The sequence below is a fragment of the Manis javanica genome, chromosome 8 (genome assembly GCF_040802235.1).
Source record: "Manis javanica isolate MJ-LG chromosome 8, MJ_LKY, whole genome shotgun sequence".
In the NCBI taxonomy this organism is placed as follows: Eukaryota; Metazoa; Chordata; class Mammalia; order Pholidota; family Manidae; genus Manis; species Manis javanica.
In genome coordinates this window covers 61,203,249-61,226,793 of record NC_133163.1, presented here as the reverse complement: position 1 = coordinate 61,226,793, position 23,545 = coordinate 61,203,249, and the positions used below count along the sequence as shown (strand labels likewise).

At 31.4% G+C, this 23,545-nt stretch overlaps 1 protein-coding gene across 20 annotated transcripts in view; it reads left to right on the top strand.

Annotated features, from left to right (window-relative positions):
* MIPOL1 (mirror-image polydactyly 1) overlaps positions 1-23,545 on the top strand; it is a 321,127-nt gene that overhangs the window by 57,567 nt on the left and 240,015 nt on the right. For 11 of the 20 annotated variants that reach the window (XR_012120546.1, XR_012120545.1, XM_073211332.1 and 8 more), the window contains exons 5-7: positions 10,051-10,270; positions 11,825-11,960; positions 13,263-13,377. Coding sequence is in view for 18 of the 20 variants with exons in the window: in XM_073211332.1 (XP_073067433.1) it covers positions 10,125-10,270; positions 11,825-11,960; positions 13,263-13,377 (397 nt within the window). In the remaining 2 variants the exon portion in view is untranslated. Of the gene's footprint in view, positions 1-7,963; positions 8,110-10,050; positions 10,271-11,824; positions 11,961-13,262; positions 13,378-23,545 lie in introns of all 20 variants that reach the window. The other 9 variants (XM_073211334.1, XM_073211330.1, XM_073211324.1 and 6 more) reach the window with 5 other exon arrangements.

Here is a 23,545-nt window from a genome sequence, read left to right as displayed (position 1 = left end):
ACTTGTATAGGTACTCAACATATTAATTTAGCAAATTAAATCTTTCTTTAATTAAAAATTAAATACTCCTTTTTAATACAGTTTTACTGGCAGTACCTAAGGTAATTTGATGTATTGTAAACATAGTAATGTTTATTGATTTTGCACATTTTAGTTAAGAAATATAATCAAAGTTAAGCACATGATACCCTTATTTCCTTCTTTAACATCTTGTCTTTCTAAATTTTCCCTCCTGTTCAAAATTTTCAAATTAGTATTGATCCCTAACAGATTAGGATAGAGGTAGAGTTTATTTAGCATTAGATTCCTGGAACCAACAACATGTTTTAGAGGAAATATGACAGGCAAGACAGAATAAATACATAATCCTTAAGGACTCAGGCTTGTGTATAAATTCTAACATTTTGTGTGTGGAGTATAGAGTAGTCTATATCCTTTCCACAAATCAATGTGAATGTGAAGAATGTACAATTGGGAAGAACTGTTTTACAATTGGAACTATTTACAATGGGAAAGAATTTACTATAGGAAAGTAGATTAGATGGTTTTTGAATCTTTGTCAAAAAACAACTGTTGCAAAATTTGGAGTCACTGAAACCTTTTACTCAATTGTTTTCAAGAGTTTAATGATTTCATTTCAGCAAATCTGATTGTTTGCTTTCAGAAACCTTATTGCCTATACTGTATAATTAACCAATATAGAGTTTGAGACCAGGACAAGGCTGCATTAGTCCAGGTAGGAAGAGCAAGACAAAACAAAAATTTTCATTAAAAAAACAGTCCTTGATCTCCTGAGAAAGCAGTTGAAACTAGCCAGCATCAGAGACTTCCTCTGCATTTTTAATAGGCCATTTGCTCTGTAAGATGTTCTGTATTGGTTCTTTATTACCTTTTTCTTTTTTTTTTTAACTTTCTGCCCCTCCCCTAAGTCATTTGAAGTGAACACATGATTAAAAAAACAAATTTACTTTTCTCAGGCTTTTTTGTCTCAGATATTTAATGCTTTTTAAAAAGTTAAAAATGCTAACTAACTCCTACAAGGACCTGATGGTGCTATAGTGTAACTGACTAGTATACTAGTCACGGTTGATTAATGAAATAGGAATCCCTACCTTTTCCTTTTATGCTTTTTTTTTTCCCCTGGAAAAACAATAGTAAATTTGAATAAAGCACATCATTTGCATAGAAAGTTATGTAATGATGCCATATAGAGTATAATGATTTCCTAAAACCTTGTATTTAAAGTAACTTGAATTACAATGAGAGATAAACAGAATATTTACCCATCCCTTATGAGCTTCTGCTGATATGTAAATTTATTCTTCTTCTTTGCACAAATATACTTTTGAGCTACTGCTTAAACACTTTGAGGTCCTTAGTCAAACAGTTTTAATGATGCCTCCAATATTATGAAAGTGTGACATTTGATGAGTGTCTCATATAGTTTTGATATCTGGGCACATGTCAACAAAAAAAATTGAACATTAGTTTGTCATGCAACACCTAGATGATTTATAATTTTACTGTTTATATCCATCTTGACATTTTTTTATCTGCCAAAGGCAGGTTTCATTTGGAATCTTAATCTGAGATTTATTTGGTGGATCTGGAAATCATAGCTAGGGTTCCCACAGGAAATGGTCCATCTACCAACAGATTAAATGGCAGTCCTGCAGTTGTTAGGGGAGCTCTGCATTTAACACACATGCATACTCATTCAGTCAGCACTGTGGAGAAAAATTAAAGTAGTAACCCAGGTTTAGGAACAATGTAGCTAAAAAGTCCCATATTTGCTGAATGACAAAGGGTTATATAGCAGCATTTCATTTTATTATTCGTGCTTGAATTTCTTGTTTGCTCTGTTGAGTCTGCTGACGAATACTAATAAATGCCTGCAACAATCCAGACGAGAGATGCCTGGCAACAAAGCTATGCGGTGGACCTCCCTGATCTTCTCCAGTTCACAACCTGACCTTTTGAAAAATTGGCTGGGCTAAGCTGCAGAATTTGGGTGTAATGGTTATTGTTAACTCCAGCTTTAGGATTTATTAATTTGTGTGATCAAGACTTACCTATACTTCAAAGTTTCAAAAGACCAAACACAATCATCCATCCATTAGAACTAACATTGTGTTTCAGTGATTTCCACTTAGTATCTGACTGGGGATTCTTCTGTTTTGTTTTTCAAATCTAAAAATGCTCTTAGATAAAAATGAAAGGCACATGTAAAGAAAATCTGTTCTTTTCTCTATACACTTGTGATAGGAAAAGTTACCTTCCATAAATTATTTATGAAAGTGTTGAATTCATGGACACTCAGTATGTGTTTATGCTTTGAAAATATATAATGATGAAACCTATTTTACTTGTACTTACAGAGATTTAACATTTACCTAGTTCCTTCATATTTTTAATTACCTTATATAAATAATTCTTAGAAAAAAATTGAGAAAGGCAGAAAAGATTAGAAATAAATGAGTAGCCAAATAGTACAAAAAGAATAAAAATTACTGTTAGTTAATCCAAGTTTAGGATAGTTTTCCTAATCATTTCAGCCTAAATAATATTTGTAATAGTTTAAATAGTGATAAATGTTCTACAAAGCTTCAATTTATGTGATATGTTCCTAAGTTAACTAAGTAGCCTAAGCATTAGGAGATTACACTATTACAGTTTTTTCATGGCCTTCATATGGTAAAGAATGTTAAAATTCAGAATCTGAAACATTATGATAGAACTTAATTCTTACACAGAAATCTTTTTCCCTAAAGGAATGAATATTGATGTGCTCATGGTTATTTCAGACTTAATGAAGCAAATAAAAACTTTTTAAAAGTTGGTATAGTAGACCACTTTAAATAGCATTTTTATAATAAAACCAATAGCAAAATTCCAGTGAGGTAATTTCCATCATTAGCCAGTGGGTAATTTGAAACATGGTACACTAAGTCATTAAATTGTCTTAACCAAACATGAAATAACCTTACCACTTCTTGTTGGCATGTTTAGATAGATATATAACCTTGTATAAGAAAGTAAAAGATGTACTTTATTTTGAAGAACATCTTGTACTACAAACCCTCATGTCCAAATGAATAAATTATGTGATACTGACAGATTTCATCATTTTCAAGCCTTATAAACCTGTATAAAACCTTACCTCAATATCTTACAGCTTCATCCAGCCTTTCCCCCAATATGTGTTTGACTTCTACTCAGTATATATACCTTCATAGAATACATAAAACTCTGTATTTGTGCTTTCCAACATGGTAGCTAATGGCTACATGTGGCTTTGAGTACTTGAAATGTGGACAGTGAGTATATAGACCAATGAAAATGAAAGTTACAGTTTCTTTTTTAAATTCTTTGGACCACTGTTCAAGCCAAAAAACAAATGAATAAACCCAGAGAGAGTATATAGTATCCAAGTAACAAGTTTGCATTTTTGAACTAAGGATACAAAAGATACCTAATTTCCTGTGACTCCTAATTAGAATCTCTGAAGAATAAGTGCCTGTGATCTACTAAAGATCCTGGTTATATCTAGTATCATGTGCTAATATAGTGAGTGCTTAAATTATGTTACAGAAATGTGGTATTTAAATTTCTTATTTTTCTGTCATAGGATTGAATTTACAGAAATATGCTATTTTCCTTTGTGGGACTGAATTTTCTTTCAGGATCTTTCTCTAATGTCAGGATTCCTAAATTTTGAGGTCCCATTACTTCTGCAATTTCCTAGTTTACTTTACTAAAACATTATGTATTAATTTCAAGTTTTAGCCTTGCTAAATATTTTCCCTTCATTGTATGTTTTTCATTGAATGAGGTAGCATTTTATTTATTTTCCATGTCCATGTCTTCTTATATTTTAATAGGAAGTTTAAATTTTTAAGGAAGTCTTTTGCTTTTAGCAAAGCACATTGTTGCAGATAATAATAGCTAGCATTTATTGAGTGTGTGTTCTGTGCTCTTTTCCAATGGATTGTATAATTTAACTAATTTAATCCTCAGAACAACCTTTTGAGATAGGTGCTTCTTATTGTGTACTTTTTATTGGTAGGTAAAATGATGAGAGGTTCAGTAATTTGCTAGATGTCATACAGCTATGTGGTGAGTCAGAATTCAAACCCTACAGTTTGTATTCAGAGCCCATGTACTATAGTTCTTCTGAAAGATCTAAATACACCAGTGTTCTACTTATAAGGTCTAAATTTTCTCTTGTACATACTCATATTAGGTGAGAACACTGCAATATGGTAGAAGTTTCTGATATCTTTTTCTTTTATGTTGGAGGAAAAGCCCATATTATGAATCTGTGTAAAAACTAACCTTCCCACTCCCCATATACAAAAAGGAAACAAGTCTGAAATATTTAATAAAGGAAAAAATAGTATTTGTACAAATATATAGATAATCTACATTTAACTTATTTAAGGAATTGGTAAGAGCTTTTAGGAGCCACTAACTGATATTGTTCTGGTTATGTTGAAACTAATGTTCATTTAGAAAAATCCTTAACCATTGAAAAAAAAGACATCTTTTGTTTAAAATGTGGGACTATTATAGTAATTCCATCATCACATCAGTAGCAAAAAGTATGTCATATTTTCATATTCTTACATAATATGGTGAAGGTACTATACCCCAAAAAAGCAATAAATGAAGGGGTTTTGTTCTTTTTATATTTATAAAATCAGATGCTACAGTATAAGTAATAACCTTTCTAAGGAAGAGCTTAAAGAAGTGGTGATCAATTGTATTAGCAAATATTAAAGCATATATTAATTGCCTCCTTTATGGTTGGTTTTAGATATGAATGCCCCTAAATAGCACCTGCACCTGAAAGAGCAAGAGATTCATTTATTTGAATGTATGTGCTTATAGTATTTCTATTCCCCTTTCTCTTCTCTACCCCTGAGCTCTCAGGTAGTTGGGATGTTGCTATTCAGAGTAACCCCAGTAGGATCCCTGGAGACAATTCTAGCTCAACCACTCTGAAGAAACAGCTCTGTAAACAGTATTGACCCCCCCAGGGGACCATCAAATCCATTTACACAGATACCAGTTGTCACAAACTATTTACAAAGCCAGACAGAACAGAATTTCCCAGCCTCTAAGAATCCCTATTTGATTCTAGCCACCTCCTCACTTCTGTATAGTAGTTGTGAAATAACAGTTATTTTTGGCCATGAGTCATGATTTCTTGGGTAGCATCAGTTTAACTGTATGCTATATGTTAACTGATGTGTAATTGTCTGAAGAACTGAACTCAAAAGGGATCCTAAAGCTTTCTTTCCTAGGATAAGAAATGGTATAATGCTTCTAATTTTCTAGGCTAAGGAATTGAGAATTAATAGCAATGTTAGGTAGCATTGAGATAGTTGGCAATACAGATACCTCCAGAAGTAAAGACAGAATATATTAGTTCATCACATCATTTTCAAATGGTCAGAGGTAAGTTTACATGGCAATGGTAGCATTAGATAGTAAAAGCAAAAATTGGGAAATATTTTTGGTTTGAAGTGGTCATATTCTTAGGTTCAAATAATACAGCATACCCACAAAGAACAAGTAAAGTAAATAAAGGGATTGATACTCATCATAAACAGTTTACTGTGTTTAACTCTGAGGTAAGTTAGACTTCACAGATGTGAATTATGAAGAAGAGATTGATAAATCATTCTCTAAATCCATATGGAGAAATGAATTTAAATAGTATTAATTCTGTTAGTCATAATGAAGGATCAGTTAACAACACTGATGAAACTGAAGCAAATTACTTAAGGTTATAGAGTTTTCATTTTAAACCATATGCAAGAGGTATCTATATAAGTTTTAGTTTTAAGCTTTCATCTGCCTAGGGATAAGAGTTTGAATCAGGAGTGAATACGTTTTTCTTTTTAACGTTTATCTTTCTAATTGGCTAGTGTGCAAAATAGACCTATAACTTTACTTTCTGTTGCATTTTTTGATTTAATGTTTATATTTCTATATGCAGTTCTTTTTGAAGTGATGGGGCTATACAGACAACTAAAGCTTTTAGTAGCTTCATCCACTAGCACTTTATAAAGATCCTTCTCCTGGGCTGGCAAATTGAGGTAAAATAACTGAAGACTGAAGTAGGGTCAGAACTATCATCTTTTCTTGGTTGGAGAAGATACTCAGAAATCGAATGTAAATTGGGCTTTGAATAAGAAAATTTGGGAAAATGCAATATGATAGGGCATTATTTTAAAATTTGACTTGAAATGTGAGAGTACATCATGCCTACAACTTATTCTCATATGTTTAAAAAAATTATAAACATGTAGGTAAATAGGTAGCTAAGTAGGCAGAAGATAGAAATAGCATGAATAATAAAGCAAATGTGGTAATATGTTAACATTTGGGTAATATGGGTGAAGGGTATATAGAAATTCTTTGTACTATTTTTGCAACTTCTTCATGACTGAAATTATTTCACAATAAAAGGGTAAGGAGAAATGACTGTTAATTACAATTAGTTCATGTCAGCTTTCTTGTCCCTTTTTAGCCTGTTTATGCAATCAGTGGAATCTTTTGCATTTGGCTATGATTTCTCCATTGTTTGCCATTTTTCTGGATGACTTGACTGTTTTCAAGGTGACATTTTCAATGCTTATTCTTTGATCTCCTTCTTTCCAAGTACCCTCACCATCAGTCTGTTTCATCAACCCATTCCCTTATGAACCACATGTTGGACTTTGTCTTTACATGTTGCTCATTTTAGAAATTTTCACTCCCTGACAATAACATCTTGTCATGTCAACAAAAATGTCTTTTCCTAAAGCTCTTCCTTCTCTGTGCCTATGCCTGTTATCTTGCCCTGAGGGTTTCATCCCTGGGCAAGTTCACTGTGGATTTGGTGAGACCAAGAAATGACAATGGAATGATCTTGGGGTAAAAGTTTATACCCAGCTTTATTCTCACAGCAGTAGGACGAGCACTAAAATCACGTCTGCATCCAAAAGTCTGCAGGTCTGCAATCCACCTCCATCTCTGCCTCTGCCCAGAGCCCAGGGTAGAGCTCTTCACGTAGTGACTCAGTCAATCACAGCTTATTGCCTACAGGTGTGGAAGCAGTAGCTGAGCAGTAGGTCAATTACATCATCGAGTAGTTTAGGGTCAGTTGAGGATCTTTGCCATAGGAACTTCCATTTTCCCATGTCTGTTCTTTCTGTTCTTATTCTTAGTTTGTCAGCTTTTTCTTTATTTCACCTAACTCAAACCCTTTTGTAGTTCATTGCTTTGCATATTACTACTTGTCCTATTTTTTTTTAACAAATGCCTTTGTGAAATCTTCCCCAGAGTCTTCCAGTTGGGCAACGGTATGTGTAGCAAATTTTGTATTTGGTCTCTGTAACCCTACCATAGTCCTTACATTGTATACACATCACTGAGTCAGTTTGCCTTCCTCACTGTACTGTAGAATCCTTGCAAGGAGAGTATGTTTCTTACTTGTCTTTGTTTTTCCAGTATTTATCACAAGACACACCACAGTGTAGGTTTTCCATAAATTACTAAATTAATGAATAAATTAATTATAGGAGTCAAACTTTCTATACAAATGAATAGAAATTGAATTCTAATATAAGATAATGCCTCATGGCAGAGTAGAAGAGCAAAGAGAGATTCACAGGATTTAAGAAATATTTGCTAAAATAGTTGGTCACTATAAAGGTAGACAGGAAGGAAAATTTTATGTCAGCCTCATTTACTCTAAAGTACAAATTCTCAGTAGAAGAGTATGGATAGCTTGATTTGAAGAGCAGGCTCCAAATGTTCAGAAACAAAATTTTAAGTGCAGAGCAAAATTAAAAACACCCAGAATTAATCAGAACCAAATCACCCAGTACAAAGTTCTTCAAAAATATTAAGCATTTAGAATTAAAATCAAGTGTGTTAGGACTTGTTGAGTTTATTTTCATAATACTCTTAGGTTGGGATACAATCCAGGTGGGACCAGCAGAGTTCTTTTCTTGGGAAGCTCCTGCATCTGCTGTGAGTTTGGAGAAGAGACCATAGTCACAGGTGAAAAGACAGTGATTTACCCAGCATTCAACAGATTACACAACTTGACATTAGGTAAGCTGAAGTAGGAAAGAGAGCTGTCATTCTAGTAAACAAATAACAAGTATAGGTATCAGGGACCGTGTAAAGTGAACAGTCGGAAGTTAGGAATAAAAACCTGAATGAAGAAAGATGCTGAACTAGATTCAGAAACACAGGTAAAAACACAGGGCAAGTTGTAGATGATTTTAAGTCTGGAACTGGGAGCTTTTCATAGGTGGCAGTTCTCCATGGCTCATCCTTTTACTTTTCAAAGAATCTGTACCTCGTACACTGGAGAATAGTATAGGTCCTAACAGTTCTTTCTGATATGTCCATGAGGATAATTTTTGTTATTTTGATACTGCTTTTATTAACTATTTATAATTTTATTTCATTTGAATCACTTTCATGTTATTTTTAGTTAGTATTTCTAACATGAAGCTTTATATTTTTGTTAATGATACAGCAGTATTCCTTAGCATCCATTTATACAGTTCTCTTATTCAGATGTTGGTTGTTTCATTCTACTAGTATTGGCCTATTCTAGAAAGGTAGCAAGATGAACGTCTAAAGCAAACCAAGTAAGCATTTTGAAATGTGAGGAACCAACAAATAATCTCCAGATACCTTAAATTGTTAAGGTTTAAATCAAAACAGAATATAATACTGAAATTTCATAGATACCTTACAACATGTAATTATGATAGCAATTTTCCCATTTCATTTTCTCAACAGTGAAATCAAGAGTTATTTACTAAAAACAAATGGTTTCTGATTTAGCTTCAGCCACCATAAAGATAATATCCAGGACTTAAAGTTTATAACTGGGTATACCTAATTTTAGCATCTAAATGAAGAATTTCTCCTTAAAGAATTAATACTTTGTGAGAGCTACATTATTTATAAGTGCTCCTGTTTTATTTTTATTCCAAAACTACTCTTCTTCCTCATAAGGATTTTAAGTTTGGCAGGTTGAAGAGGGCATCATCAATGAACAGGTGAGACTCACCTGCTTTTCAAAAATTATTTCTGCTGGAAATAATAAAGTAATGGTCATGACCAGTATCTGTGCTTGTTGATATAATATACTGGTGAAAGTGCTTTGTGCATTTGTGTGTGTATCGTTTTCTCTCCAAAATTTCATTGTAGCATCAGATAATATACTATTCTTTTGAAATAGCTATTATCCACTGTTTATAGCTTATAGTAATTTTTATAACATAGCCAGGCTTTATAAAAAAATTCTATAATGCATAACACACCAGATAAAACAGAGGTTGAAAGTAATTCTCCTTATATTATATCCATTCTAATATTAAAATGATGATTACAGAAATAATAGCTAACATTTATTGAAGTACCTTACACTAGGCCATATACTTTGCATGTATTAACTGAGTTAATCCTCTCAAAAGCTCAAACAAATGCTATGACATTCCCATTTTACAAACAAGAAACTGAGGCATGGATTGGTTAAGTAACTTTTCCAAAGTTATGCACTTGGCAAAGCTGGAATTCTAACCCAGGCAATCTGATACCAGAGTTCATGCACAGTACCACTTCACTATAATCATTAACTCATTGCATCCTGTTTTTTGAAATCTAGAAAACCATACCTCTAAATCAATGTTTCTCAGCTTTAGTTGTATGCTGGAGTCATCTGATCACTCCGAGAGATTTTGATTTAATTAATATAAGATGTGGTCTGGGCTTTGGATTTCTAGAAACTGCTCAGGTTATTCCAACATGTAGTGAAGGTTGTAAACTACTGTCCTAAACACCCACTGACTGTTGAAACGGAACTATCAATGGCAAAACCATGATGTACAATGCTAACCTGATTACAGTAGGAGTGAGACTAGTAAGTACATGCTTAAAGCTATGATAACACTTCCACAAAAGTTCATTTGAATTATTAATATTTAGCTGTGGTGTTTCATTATACCATGTGTTTTTGTTTTGTTTCAAATACAGATACAGTCCATGGTTATCTTAAACAAGAGACTACAGAGAGAAATAAAAGTATATAGCCAGATGAGCAACCGACTATGAATTCTAAGGGAAGCATGCATCAGAAATCCAATGAATTAGTTAATGAAGCCACATATGAGAACACAGAATTGCCAGGGCAGAGACCAAGGAGTTTTCCTTATCCAGGTGATAAGACAGCTTACTGCACTACTGAAAAATCCAAGTGAGTGCTAGCAGCCTTAGGTTTAGAAAGGAGTGGGAGAACTCTATTCTTTCCTCCTTCCCTACCTCTCTTCATTCCTCCCTCCCTTCTCTTTGCTGTGGGCTAAATTTGATGTATCATTTACTTATTAGAATTCGAGTAATCTGCCAGTTTTCTACTGTTTCTGTTACATTGAATGTGTTCAGACCACTAAATGAAAAAACAAGGTGAGTCAGAATGAAGGCCATGAGGTTTTATTTCTTCTTGTTGAATATTACTTTCTGTGACCTTTCATTATGAATCTGGAAACAACTGTTAAGTTGATATAAATGGGAAATTATTCATCAGAGGCAAGAACTGGCAGATCCAGGACCAAGTAAGCCAAAAGATGTATTTTGGCTTTGCTTAGCATAATCTTTCACTTAGATGAATTTGAATGCTTTAAGAAGGGTCTTGTACTCTCCCATTTGCCTTTCTTACTATTTTACATTCTGCAGCTTTTACCCTTTCACTTTACCTATCTATCTCCTGAAGGAATTTAAGTTTGTGACACCTGTAACTTTTACGAATGAAACTAAAGTACTTTGATAATTTTCATGTGTTCTGAAAGCACTGTGAAATTACAAAATTTCAGTGACAAATTATATTTCAGTCCAGACAAAATATTTTTATAGAGCATGTTTTAACAGTTTTGCAGAGGAACAACTGTTTCTGCTTACTTAAAATTTTTTCAATAAATATATTAATGATTATTAATATATAATGAGGTAGATACATGAATATGTTCCTACCTCTTGGCAATCAGCTATGTTCTTACTAAAATACAGATTAGAGTACATGTTTGCAGGGTAGGGATAGGGATAGGGATGAATGAAGAGTTGGCAAACATAACACATGAAAAAAGCAGATTGAGCTGTAGCCAGGGTTTGAGGTGTCTAGTATAATTGCTCAGAAAATACACATAGTAGGGAGGGCTGCACTGACTGTCCTGAACCTCACTGCTTCAATTCTTCTTAAGACTCTACATGTATCTATACTTACAAATTAAGTACATCTTCAAAAAAGAGCCCATCTCTTTTCCCTTCCCTTCCTTTATATTACTTGCTGACAAGTCAGTACTGTTCTCAAATAGTGTACAAGATGCCAAAACGTTTTTGTCACCTTTAAATGTGGCAGGAACAAGTTTATGTTTTTAATGTTTTGAACTTAATAATGGAAATATGATATTCTGTCAGCCTGAAAAATGTATCTAGTGTCCTGACCAGAAGTACAAATTGAATTAATATTCATAGCTCTTAAAACTTCTTTAAGTATTCTGAACTGTCAGTCCATGTACATGTTACTAAATGATTTCTACAAATTTAGCTCTTGCAGTTGATAGATAAGCACTTTTGTATAATCGATATATTCCTTTTTATCCATAGTGTTTTTCTTAACAGGGCATATGAGCAATTTTAAATTAATTAACTTTACATATTTATTGTTAAAATTAAATTTGTCTTCCCCAGTTGAAGTGTAAACTTTTATAGATCTTGTATAGTAGAAATCGTGTGTATTTTGTTTGTTTTATTATAGCTTTATGGAACATAGGAATAATGATTTGCATTGTGAATGTATGATTCCTTCTCAAGTTACTTCAGATTTAAATAAAGAGAAGACAATAGCATTTCTTCTTAAAGAATTGGACATTCTCAGAATAAGCAATAAAAAGGTACAGTATAGAAACTGATAATTGTGCAGTATGCTTTTTACCTTCTAAATCCGCTGTGTCGCCCATCATAATTCAATCACATTGTGCACTTTAGTCCTCAGACAGTGACTTTGTTGCTACCATGCCATGCCATCAGGGCCAGTTGAGTTGAGATTGGCTATGAAAAGCAATTTCTTGGGTTTCCTGCCCTGTTGGCCTGTGATATCACTTCCTTTTTTATAAATTTATAGTACCTTGAATAGGTGTCTGAAAAAAGATTCGTTCAAGTTTTACCTGAGTGTTATGGAAAATGAGAAATAACAATGCACTAGTTTCATGTTACTTTGTTAACTTTTCCTTTTTTATTAGTATCTGTGCCCTTTATTTCACTTCAGTAGTATATGTAATTAAACTTTAAAGTAGCAAGGCTTGGCAATATTGTCATTTACCTTGTGTTATTTTATACTGCTGCATTTTGTCCAATCCACTTTGTCATGTCATGTTTTATCTTTTCTGACTCTTTTTCTAGTTACAGTTCTTTGAACATCAAATAATGTTATTAAATAATGTTCACTTTCTATGCCTTCTGTTTTTTTTTTTAGCCGCTATGTATTTTTCTGATTTTAATATTCTTGTTGTTTGACCTAATCAAACTGAAGCATGATGTTAAGAATGTTGATCATGTCTGCGGAAAATAACACGAATGACAAAAGCTAAGGGAGAAATTAAAAAAGAAAAAAAAAACATTTGGAGGGATTCCACATGAGAGCCAGAGATATTCTGTACTTTCATTAGCAGTTATTTATTACATGCCAATTATGAATCAGGTGCCAGTACCAGTTTAAATGGGATATGATGGAATAGCATTCTCAAAGGGAGATTTGTTTCAGATATTAAGATTATTATCTTAATTAATTTTGTTTCAAAATATTAGAATTACTAAGAGAAGCTGTAAAGCTGTGCTGTCCATTGTTTTACTAGGATAGTCCCTTCCAAGTCTTTTGCTTTAAGACAAAGAACAGATCAGATTGCTTTTTTACAGCAGTTATTTTTAATAATTATGTTGTTCCCTCTTTAATTTCATTTGCCTAATCACATACGTAAATTAAGTGTATATCAGTGTTTTGTAATTTCTATCTCATTATAGGCAATTATTACATTATAAAATATCTTAAAACCTTACTGTTTTTTTCCCCTGTGGTTATGTATTTAGGCATTTAAAGGTAATACTACATAAGAGTGAGGTTTTTTTGGGATTACTTATATTTGCAAGAAATTTGTCAGATAAGAAAGAATCTGTGAGTTTTTTTCTATGTGTTTTAGCTTCAAGAAAAACTGACTAAAGAAGATAAAGAACAGAGAAAACTAAAGCTTAAGCTGGAACTCCAAGAGAAAGCAATAGAAGCCCAAATTGCTGAAAAGACATCAGGTATAGTACGTGAGTATGAACATAGGGCCCTAAGAATCACACACAAGGTTATTATATGATGTGGCTTGGTGAATACTTGCATACTAGCTTATTTGCCAAAGGAGGGGAAGCTCTGTGTTTTTTTTTTTTTTTGTGGGCTGCTTAGAAAATAGGTGGCTTTAACATCCTGGTACTGGTATTAGTGAGAGCTTTACCTGTATTCATACTGATTTGGGCATTAAATGCATTGTTAACACCATGTCAATCCAATCACAAAAAGGTTGTTTGTTTTGTTGGAAGGGCCTGAACAAACAAGGGGAAATAATGATTACCAGTGCCTCTACCTTTCAACCAGCAGTTCAAATACCACTTATTGTTTTAGCTTGTTGAGAGGAAATACTTCTCCTTTGTATGAAGATAGTCATATATTTTATTGCTAGTAGAAACCTACATTTGATCAAAAAATCTGTTTTGTGCAATTAATAAATTTTCATCTGATGATGTGGATGATAATGGAGATAATGTTTTCTCTGAGAAGATTAAAATGAAAGGTTGTCAAAGTTCAAGATTATAATTGACCGCCTTAAATATGCTTTGGAGTCTATCTTTACTCATAGGTCTTTGCAACGAGAGATTTTTTAATGTCTGTGATATGTAACAGATATGATTAGATGATTCTCAGTAGTCTATGACTCTCTTCTTCACACTGTTTTAGTGTGTTAAGGAAAGAGAATTTCATAGAATAATATAAGTTAACTTTCAGAGGTATTTTAGAGATCACTTATTTTAACATTTTATATCAATTGGAATGATTTTAAGACATAATTGTATAAATTGTGATTATAAGTTTGAACTATAATCATACTTTATTAACCACTTGACCTAGTTGCATATATAAAAGATTTGGTGTATTTTAGATCAGAGATTAGAAAATATAGCCCATCTTCACAATATTACTGTGCAAAGTAGAACTGAACATCACTGTGAAAGTATGGCCAGAATGACCATAAATAAATACTCCAGCTAAGTACCAGATGACTGCTTTTCTGTTAATGTTAAACCAGGATGATTTTTTTTTCTTTTTAGTGGGGAAATATAAGAGTAATATATTTTAAGGAAAATCATCAATTTTAAAAGTTATTAATTAAATTATAAGTTTAGAATAATTTGGAAGTTTCTTGGCTTTTTATAACTAAATGTATATACTAACTGCTAGGAAGGAATTACAGGACATACATTTGTTTTAAGGTATTTGCATCATAATTTAACTTTGCATGTGTCTTACAGATGTAACTTAATAAGATATAGTCCCTTGTGACTTACTGAAAATCATGAATTTGTGTGCTTGCTTAGCTCATTTATCTCTTGGAAGGGAAAACTCATTAAGCAATATTATCTACTTTTTAAACTTTTGTATAATATAGCTAATCATATACTTCAAATATTTATTAGTATATATTTAAGGGTTCCCTTTGACTTAACAGTATGAATCATGTATGCGTAAAATGGAATGAATTTGATTGCTTTATGATTCTTGTTAATCAAATATTTCTAATTAATGACAAAACATTTTAAATGTTAAATGCTTTAAAGATGTTTGAAAAATGGTAGTATGTTTTTATAGCCTTCTAAATTAATGAAAATAACAGTGCTACATATTTCTCTGGAACAAAGCAACCTATTTAAAAGAGATGCATCCAACCACCTAGGTAAAAATGACAAAAAATGAAAATCCCCTAAAGTTTTTTGAAAGTATACATTTTCAGAAAGTCTTCACTTTTTAATGTATCAGTTCTATCTTATTAAAAAATATTGAAGATATTTTACATGTGACATTAGAGGGAATTATTGCAATATGTAAAAACAAACTGAATTGTTTTAAGAAATCCATTGGTTTAAAACTGCAAGAAATTCTTTAACTGTTGCTATATGATTTTTTAATATTTTTCTCACTGTATATACAGTCTTTAGTTTACCTCCCACCTGACCAGTAGTGAATTCAGTCTAAAACCAAAATACACTAACAAAACAACTATGTCAGTACCTTAATAGAAAGAGGAACATTATAGAAGTATGATTACATGTGATAAATGTTTTATTATCATATGAAAGAACAAATAGTACACATAAGCATGGATATTTGTTTCTATCACTGTTCATTTTTATATTAAAAACAAAAAGTATATTTGATGAAGTATATTCATAACATACACACATATTTAAGTGTTATAAGCCAAATATAAAAGCCTAAAAAGCCAAGATAGTCCACATTTTTAAAATTACATGAAAAAACATCACTAAACATTGGAAATTGTAAATAGAATACAAAAAGTTAGGTCTGTAGATTTTTCAAATAAAGAGTTAATTGAAATATGGGTACTCTAAGGAAATAGCCATTTCTTTCCAACATATAAGATATAAAGATTACATATAAGGATATTCATATCAGTATTACTTATGAAAGCAAGAGAATTAAAATCAAATAATAAGGGAATGGTTGCATAAATCAAGGTATATTTATGCTGTCAGACTGTGCAATAATTAAAAAACATTTCTGAAGAGCATTTCATTTGAGAAAATCTTGACTTAAAGGAAAGAAGAAGGAAAAATGAGAGGCACATTTTGGTAGTATTCATAGATGTACTAATGTTCCAATTAATAGTTTTCTGCCTTTTCATATTTTCTGAAATGAGTAGGGATTAGATTTAGTATTAGAAGAAGTAAATGTTAACTTTAAAGGATGTGATTTTTCAAAAGTTACTTGCTTCCTAATCTTATTAAAGTAATTCCTGTAATAGGTTTGACACTTAAAGACTACATAAACCAAAATTTTATGAAATTCATGATGGCTGTGAACAAATCTTGCCATTTTACCTATGCCATTTTTCTTGTCTTTCAGATTCCCTCTTTATTTACTTTTCTGTCTTTATGTGTGTTACATAACTTATATGTATATTAGTCCATCCTGTCTTCCCAGTTGATCATATAATTTATAAGAATAAGAATCTGGTGTAGTCAAAACCACATAAAACAGAAGGTACCGAGTTCTCTGAGGGCAGATTGAAGTAATGGGAAGACTAAGCCTTGGAATTAGATTGACTCAAGTTCAAATCACAGTTTTGATATTTAATACCTACTGTGTGCCTGTGGGCAAGGCCCTTATTAGTCTCTCCAAGTTAACTTTCTCTTATGTAAGATGAGAGTGTTCACTAATTTACCAGATTATTTTAAGGATCTGAGATAATGTATAAAAGCACCTAGGATATAACCGGTACTCAGTAAATTGTAGCAAATACTAATATTTGATTATTTATATCTTTATAAATTTTTAAGCCTGTAATTATGTAAGAAGTCATGAAATGATGTTTTGTCATATTTAGCTTTTAATTAAAGTTAATTTCACTCAAAGGTATTAAAAGAGAAACAGAAAAGTGAAAGAAACACATTAGGAATGTAAAGATTGGGCGATGAGGATACTGTTAAGATAGCTGTATTTTTTACTACTAATACATTTTACTTAAATGTAAATCCAAAATAAAAAAAATACAAAGGATGTGGGCTTGCTGATAATAAACCTTTATGTGTACTGCTAGTAGTGTCAGGACTATTGCTTTTGCTTCCCTGTTGGTCTTTACGTAATTTAAATATTGTCATTCTAATGTGATCTCATGCGAGTGTGAGACTCAGTAGTATCCTCTGTAATAATAAAATCTCAAATCATTGACACTTTTATCTTCTGACATCACCATCACCATCAATGCTGTTTTTATTAGGCACTTTATAGGAACTATACTAACTTCTATAAAACTCAAACAGAAATAGTTATTGAGGGACCATGATGTAATAGACACTGTGTTTAGGCACTGAATGTCCATCAGCAGATAAGACAGGTTTGGGATTTCAAACATTTCTATTTGCCTTCAGTCACTTCTCACTCATTATACACTATTGTAGTAGGTAGTGGTTAAATGCTCAGACTTTAGATTCAGACCTTTTTCTAATCTTTATATCACGTATCGTATGTAAGTGACAGCCTCACAAAGCTTTGGTTAAAATGTACTTTATAAATTGCGTTTAAGTGAGAGAATGTTTATGAAGAAGGCAGTAATAAATAAGATGATGGTGTCACCATCTTGTTTTTTTCAAGACTTCTTGACCTAAAAAGTACACATATTCAAAGGGTACCTGATACAAATAACTATCATAAAAGGTGCACACATTCAAAGTGTACCTGATACAAATAACTATCCTGCAGCTATTTCTATAGGGTTTTGTTTCACAGAGAAATGATATGAATTTCAATTCACAAAGAATTAATATGTATTCCTTGATTTTCAGATTTAACCTTATTTAGAAAGTTTAAAATTATTTATCAAATTTCTACAAAAAAAATAATGGAAAAATTTATGATTAAGTAGGTCCTGTTTACTTAGCAATAGCTGAAATGATCGGCTCATTCCCTTTGCATTAACATTGGGACACATTTATCTCATAGTAGCTGTATAGGACTTTTCACAGTGTTTTAGCTTACTAAATTATACACAAGTTAGGGGGCATTTCTGACCTTGAGATACTAGGGGATATTTTAGAGATGCACAGCAGAACCATTGACTGTGTCCTTTAAGTAAGTATCTCTTCTCATTAAAATAAAGTGATTAAACCACAAACACTTGAAGATTTGTTTTATTTAAATTGAGTTTCACAGTGAAAGATAGTATTATATAGCTTGATTTGTATCCATTAATTTCCTCTTAGGTCAGTGGTGTATTCTTAACATTTAAACATAACTTGCTCAGTTGAACCTTTCATTTTTCCTAAGCAGTCTCAGTGAGCATTGTCTAGTGTTTAATGTCTCTTAATTTTTATTACACTATTACATTACAGTATGTAGATGATGTTTAAATTTTACACAAGAGTATTTAGTTTTTTATGTTATTTTTGACATTTAAAATATTTATATTTCTTTAAAAGCCTTATTTTTCTATTTCTTAAACATTCACTTGAGAGTCTCTGCTTTATATGTTAGTTATTTTTCTTTCTTGCATGTCATCCATTAAAGATTAGCTGTGGAAGGTTTGGAGCATGGAGAGATTATGAATGACAGAACAACTCCTGTAGAATAATAATCAGTTTTTGGTATTTAATGCTGTTTGACTTTTGCAGACACATTTCTTATTAACCTTTGGTACAAAGAGAAATCCAGGTTCCTGATATCTCATGGAGAAGATGAATTTGAGATCCTCTTCCAATTAAACTGAAATAAGACCAATATTGGGTTTTAGCCAAAAGAACTCCTTAGTTCCTAAGTCTTGTATGTTTATAAATCTCTCTCTCTCTTTCTCTCTCTCTCTCTCTCTCTCTCTCTCTTAGCTACATTTTACATATAATTTATTGAAAACATAATTTGCTTAGCTTACTATACTGGTTCTGCAAGCATTTAATATGCTTTTTCTCTTAAGACATAGATTCTTCTCTATGTACCCTATTTTATACCGGTATTTTGTAAGCTAAAAAAAAATATTGGTAAACCCTTTTATATTACAGAGAATGTCTGCTTGTTTTTGGTGGGAAAGAAAGGAGTTTAATTGTTATTGTCCAAAACATACAGAACACAGAATCCCTGAAACTTAACAACTTAAGTTTTCTGCTCAGGTTAACATGTAAATGTTAAAAATATAGATATATAATGCATCATTATAGAAAATATATTAAGACACCACAACTAATTAATATGGAAGAATAAAAACTGTTGTATTATAGAAAATGTTTATGTTGTTCTCTTGTAAAGAAAAAAGGTTATTTTAGTATACCATATTTCAAATGATGTTGACCACCTAATGACTGAGAAGAATAAAATGAGTTAATTCTATGTGTCAGAAGAATAGAAAATAACATATTTGCTCATAAGAAATATACATGGTGAAATCCCATTTCTCTGACTATATAGAGGTCATTAATAAAATATGGTGTCCTTTAATGTAGCACTTAGATGTCTCAATAGTATTAAATTATAATGGAGCATTTCATGTATATCTATATGTATTTTAATGTGGAAGAAAAAGAATTTCAAGAATATGATCAGTCATTTCACATCAAAACAAAATGCCTATCTCTGTGAAATACAGTACTTAGAAATATTGATAGGTAAAATGTTAATGATATTACTATCTTTGGCTGCAGAATACTATGGGTATGAATTAGGATTAATTATGATGAATGCCAAATCAAATAATGCTTCAGGGTAGAGTATGGCCAATTTTGTAACCTCTTTCCCTAGAAAATTTTGTATTTTTCTGGAAAAAAACAAAAACATTGAGTAAACAAACCTTATGGACAACAATAACTGACAGTTGCAAATATTTTATTAGGTATGACATACTGTAGAATCTAGCATATTATCAAGCATTTGAGAGTATATCATATAGGTAGGGTATTTAAAACATAAAAATAACAGAAGACTTTTGGGAAAATGATTCTTAAGATTTTTTTCCACACAATTAATTCTGAAGAGGAAATGATCTTGGAAAAAGTTTAGGTAGCCATTGGTATCCATTGAAATTTAAACTAGATATTCTGTGCAGAAGGTAAGATAAATACCTTTTAAAATTGGATTTTAAAATTGAATAAAGTAATACATTTTAATACTTAAGGGATAAGATCTCTTTTACATTATAAATTATAGGTCTAATACCAGAATGTTAAATGTTAGATAAAAATAGTTTTTAGAAAGTTTTCTTATATAGTCTGAGTTATCTGTACTAAATACATGTTTATAATAATTGAGGGTTTTGCAAAAAAAAGCTCACTTTATAGTTTTGCTCCTTTTGTAAATATACTTACTATTTTGTATGCTTTTCTAATTAAACAATTTCCATACAGTTGATAAGTATAAATTTGTAGCCTTTACAGAGGAAAGTTTTAAAGTGTATCTTAAGAACTTAGAAAGCTGATTTTTAATGTAGTAATCATACTTCTAGGAATTTTCCTAAGTAATTAGCTATGTATATACATAGTGATTTTCATACAAAGATGTTCTTTACAGTGTTTATAGAGTGGATAGTTGAGAACAGTGTAAAAATATTAGGAGCATCTTAGTTCAGTCAAATGTGGCATGTCCAAATGATAGAATCCCATGCACTATTTTATATTTTTGAAGAATCCTGAAGAATATGGTAACATATTCTGTTTATTTTAAACATACACTGAAAGTTAGAAAACTGTGTGAAATATCTGTCTCCAAATTTTTTATAATGAACCTATATTACTTTTTAATCAGAAAAAGTTATTTACAAAAGAATCATATAAACTATTGAGCATTCATATCCACTTTTAGAAAAACATAATGATCTGGTCTGTAAAAGAAGTCCTAAAGTAGTAAGTCGAATCCAATTTTGTAATGCCAAGAATAGAAGCATCAAACTGGAGTAGGTTGACTAATTTCCTACTGGTGTGGGGCATTTACTATTTAAATTCCTAATAATCAATGTATGCAGAGAGAGGGAAATTATAATTTTTAAGGAAATTAAAAGATACTTGTGGTTCTAGAATATATATGTGGTGGTTTTATAAAATACTAATCTCAAATCCATGACCAGTCAAAAAAATTGATCATATTTTCAAGGAATCCATTTCCTATCATATAAAGCAATAATGGATATTCAGAAAATCTGAAATTCTTTCTTATATAGTAAAGGTCTGACTTTTACAAAACTATTTATTATATATTTTGCTTAGAGTTTTAGAACATGAATTGTAATCAGTTATTATTTTATATATTTCAAATTCAAATCCTGATGATTTCTTCTTCCCTCTCTTTAGTTCAACCTTTTCTGTTTACATAGGTACCTTGAAGATGTTGGCAAATGGATTCTTTTTCCTGGGAAATGTCTATTCTCCAAATTATGTTATTTAGAGAATCATGATCTAATGTTTGAACTAGAATGTTTTCCAATATACTGTCTCACTTCTGTATTTTTAAAGTAGAGGAGTGTAGGGCATGGGTTTGTCAATAGACTTGGGTTCTACTAAGAAAATATGTACTCTGTCTTGACTCAATAAACTCATACTTAGTGTGGTTCAGCCTCTTCATATTTACTCTTGCTTATATTAGAAAACAATTAGCTTACTAAACAAATTTGAGTATTTAGTGTTGGGGAGGGTGATGTGATCCTCTCTGAATCTTTCTTGAATTTGACTAAGAATTACAGGATATTTGATAACCATGTTTAAAAATGGAGATATCCAAATATTATTGTAAACACCCAATGATTTGTTTTACCTACAATATAAGTATTTTACTTGGTTGGCTTACATAGTAGCTAATAATATTTGTTAATGTAATTTAACTGCTGTGAACCTTTACTGAACAAATATTGAAATTTATTCAAGTCAAAGAAAGAGAATCTCTAATGACTTTTGTTAAAGCTTCTATTTAATAGTTAAGGAGAAAAGTTTGTATGACATACCAGATGCAATTAACAGTAGATTTTACATTTAATAAAAAGAAAGAAGCATGCGTATTTGCTTTATTCATTCCATCATAATTTGCATTAGAGCTGTGGGTGTTTAATGAGCAAATTCCAACTAAAATGCTATATTGATTTTCTAGTGAACTTTGTAATAGTCATCTACCTTGGAAAGCTCAGTGTTTACAATTAAGTTTTCTTTACTAAAAATGTTTGAGAGTTGCATATTGATCCTTTAAAAGTACTGAATTCTAGAAAGAATTAGGTTTTTCATAATCAACAAATGTCATATAAAATCAGGTATGAAAGAATCAGTAATACCTTAATTTTGGAAAAATTTCTTAGCGTTTTATGAAAAACAAAATCAGATTTTATATTTGTGCGTTTTATAGCATTCTTAAACTTAACTTTAAAATATTCAGAAGGTAATCTCCTTTTAAGTATACATATTATTTACATCTTTGGAGGTGGTATAGCATTATAGGGGAAAAAATGTCTTTCTTGATCACACAGATCCAAAAGAGCCCTCAGGGTAAAGCATGTACCTTTTAACATAGAGATAACTAGACCTATTATCAAAGCTTTTGGTGTTCCTAGTCTTACACCTTTCACCAAGTGCTGTTGTATAGAAAGTGGAACAACTGACATTAAATGTCACTTTATGAAGATCTCATCACACTTTACATAGTGGTAGGAAGCCTATCAGTATTTAATGTTTAGTAATTAGTATTTTAACCTTTCAGTATGCCAAATATTTCAGAGCAGTGTGATATACATGTTGATCTGTGCTTAGATCAGGATTTAGCATCATTTCATCCATTCTGTCTGACCTACAAATTAGAAGTGTTTCTAATGTGTGTTTAAATCTTAGAGTATCATGATATTTTTATAAACTATTATGTCCTTATAGTGTATAGTATGCAATGTAGAATAGGTTCTGAATAATTTTTCTTTCAGCTCCTGTAAATAAATTTGATATACCAACAAAAAAGGCTAAAAAGTGAGGAAATCAGAATAGTTTATTTTATATATATATATATGTAATATATATATATATATGTTAAATTTGAATATTTATGTAAGTCATCCAGATGCATCAAAATCACATTTTTAATATGCTCAGAAATGAAGCCAAATTGTAAGTCTGACTTGAGGGTGGTGATGGCGGTGGTGGCATGAAACTAATGTCTGTTGAGAATCCACTTTGTTCATTGGCCAAGAGTTTTCATATATTGTCTTACTTAATTTTTCTGTAACAGCTGTAAATGGTGGTATTATATCCATTTTATACATCTGAACTGTGACTAAAATACATTAAGAAATGTGCAAAAAGAAGTTGCCTAACTTTAGTATGGTATGATAACACTTTGAGTCTGAGTCAGAACCCATATCCTTCCTAATACACTATATTGCTTTGTCTAAGCTGTTAGATCTCCTGGAAGGTGATTCTGTACAATTAGAAGGCAGAAATAAAACTCATTATCCGGCATTACATTTTGGGGAGAAGTTTCTTTTAAACCAGAGTGATGAATTGATACATAGTAACAGAATTGTATAGCCACAGCCTCATAGCAGTAATGATACTTACCTTAAATAAATAAATAAATAAATAAATAAATAAAACTATGAAATTTGTGCTGAAAAGTACCAGTTTTTCCTAAAGTTATCTTCCTAATAAGAATTTCTTATCCTTATCTCATTGCCAATTAAAAGCATTTGATTTTACATAGCAG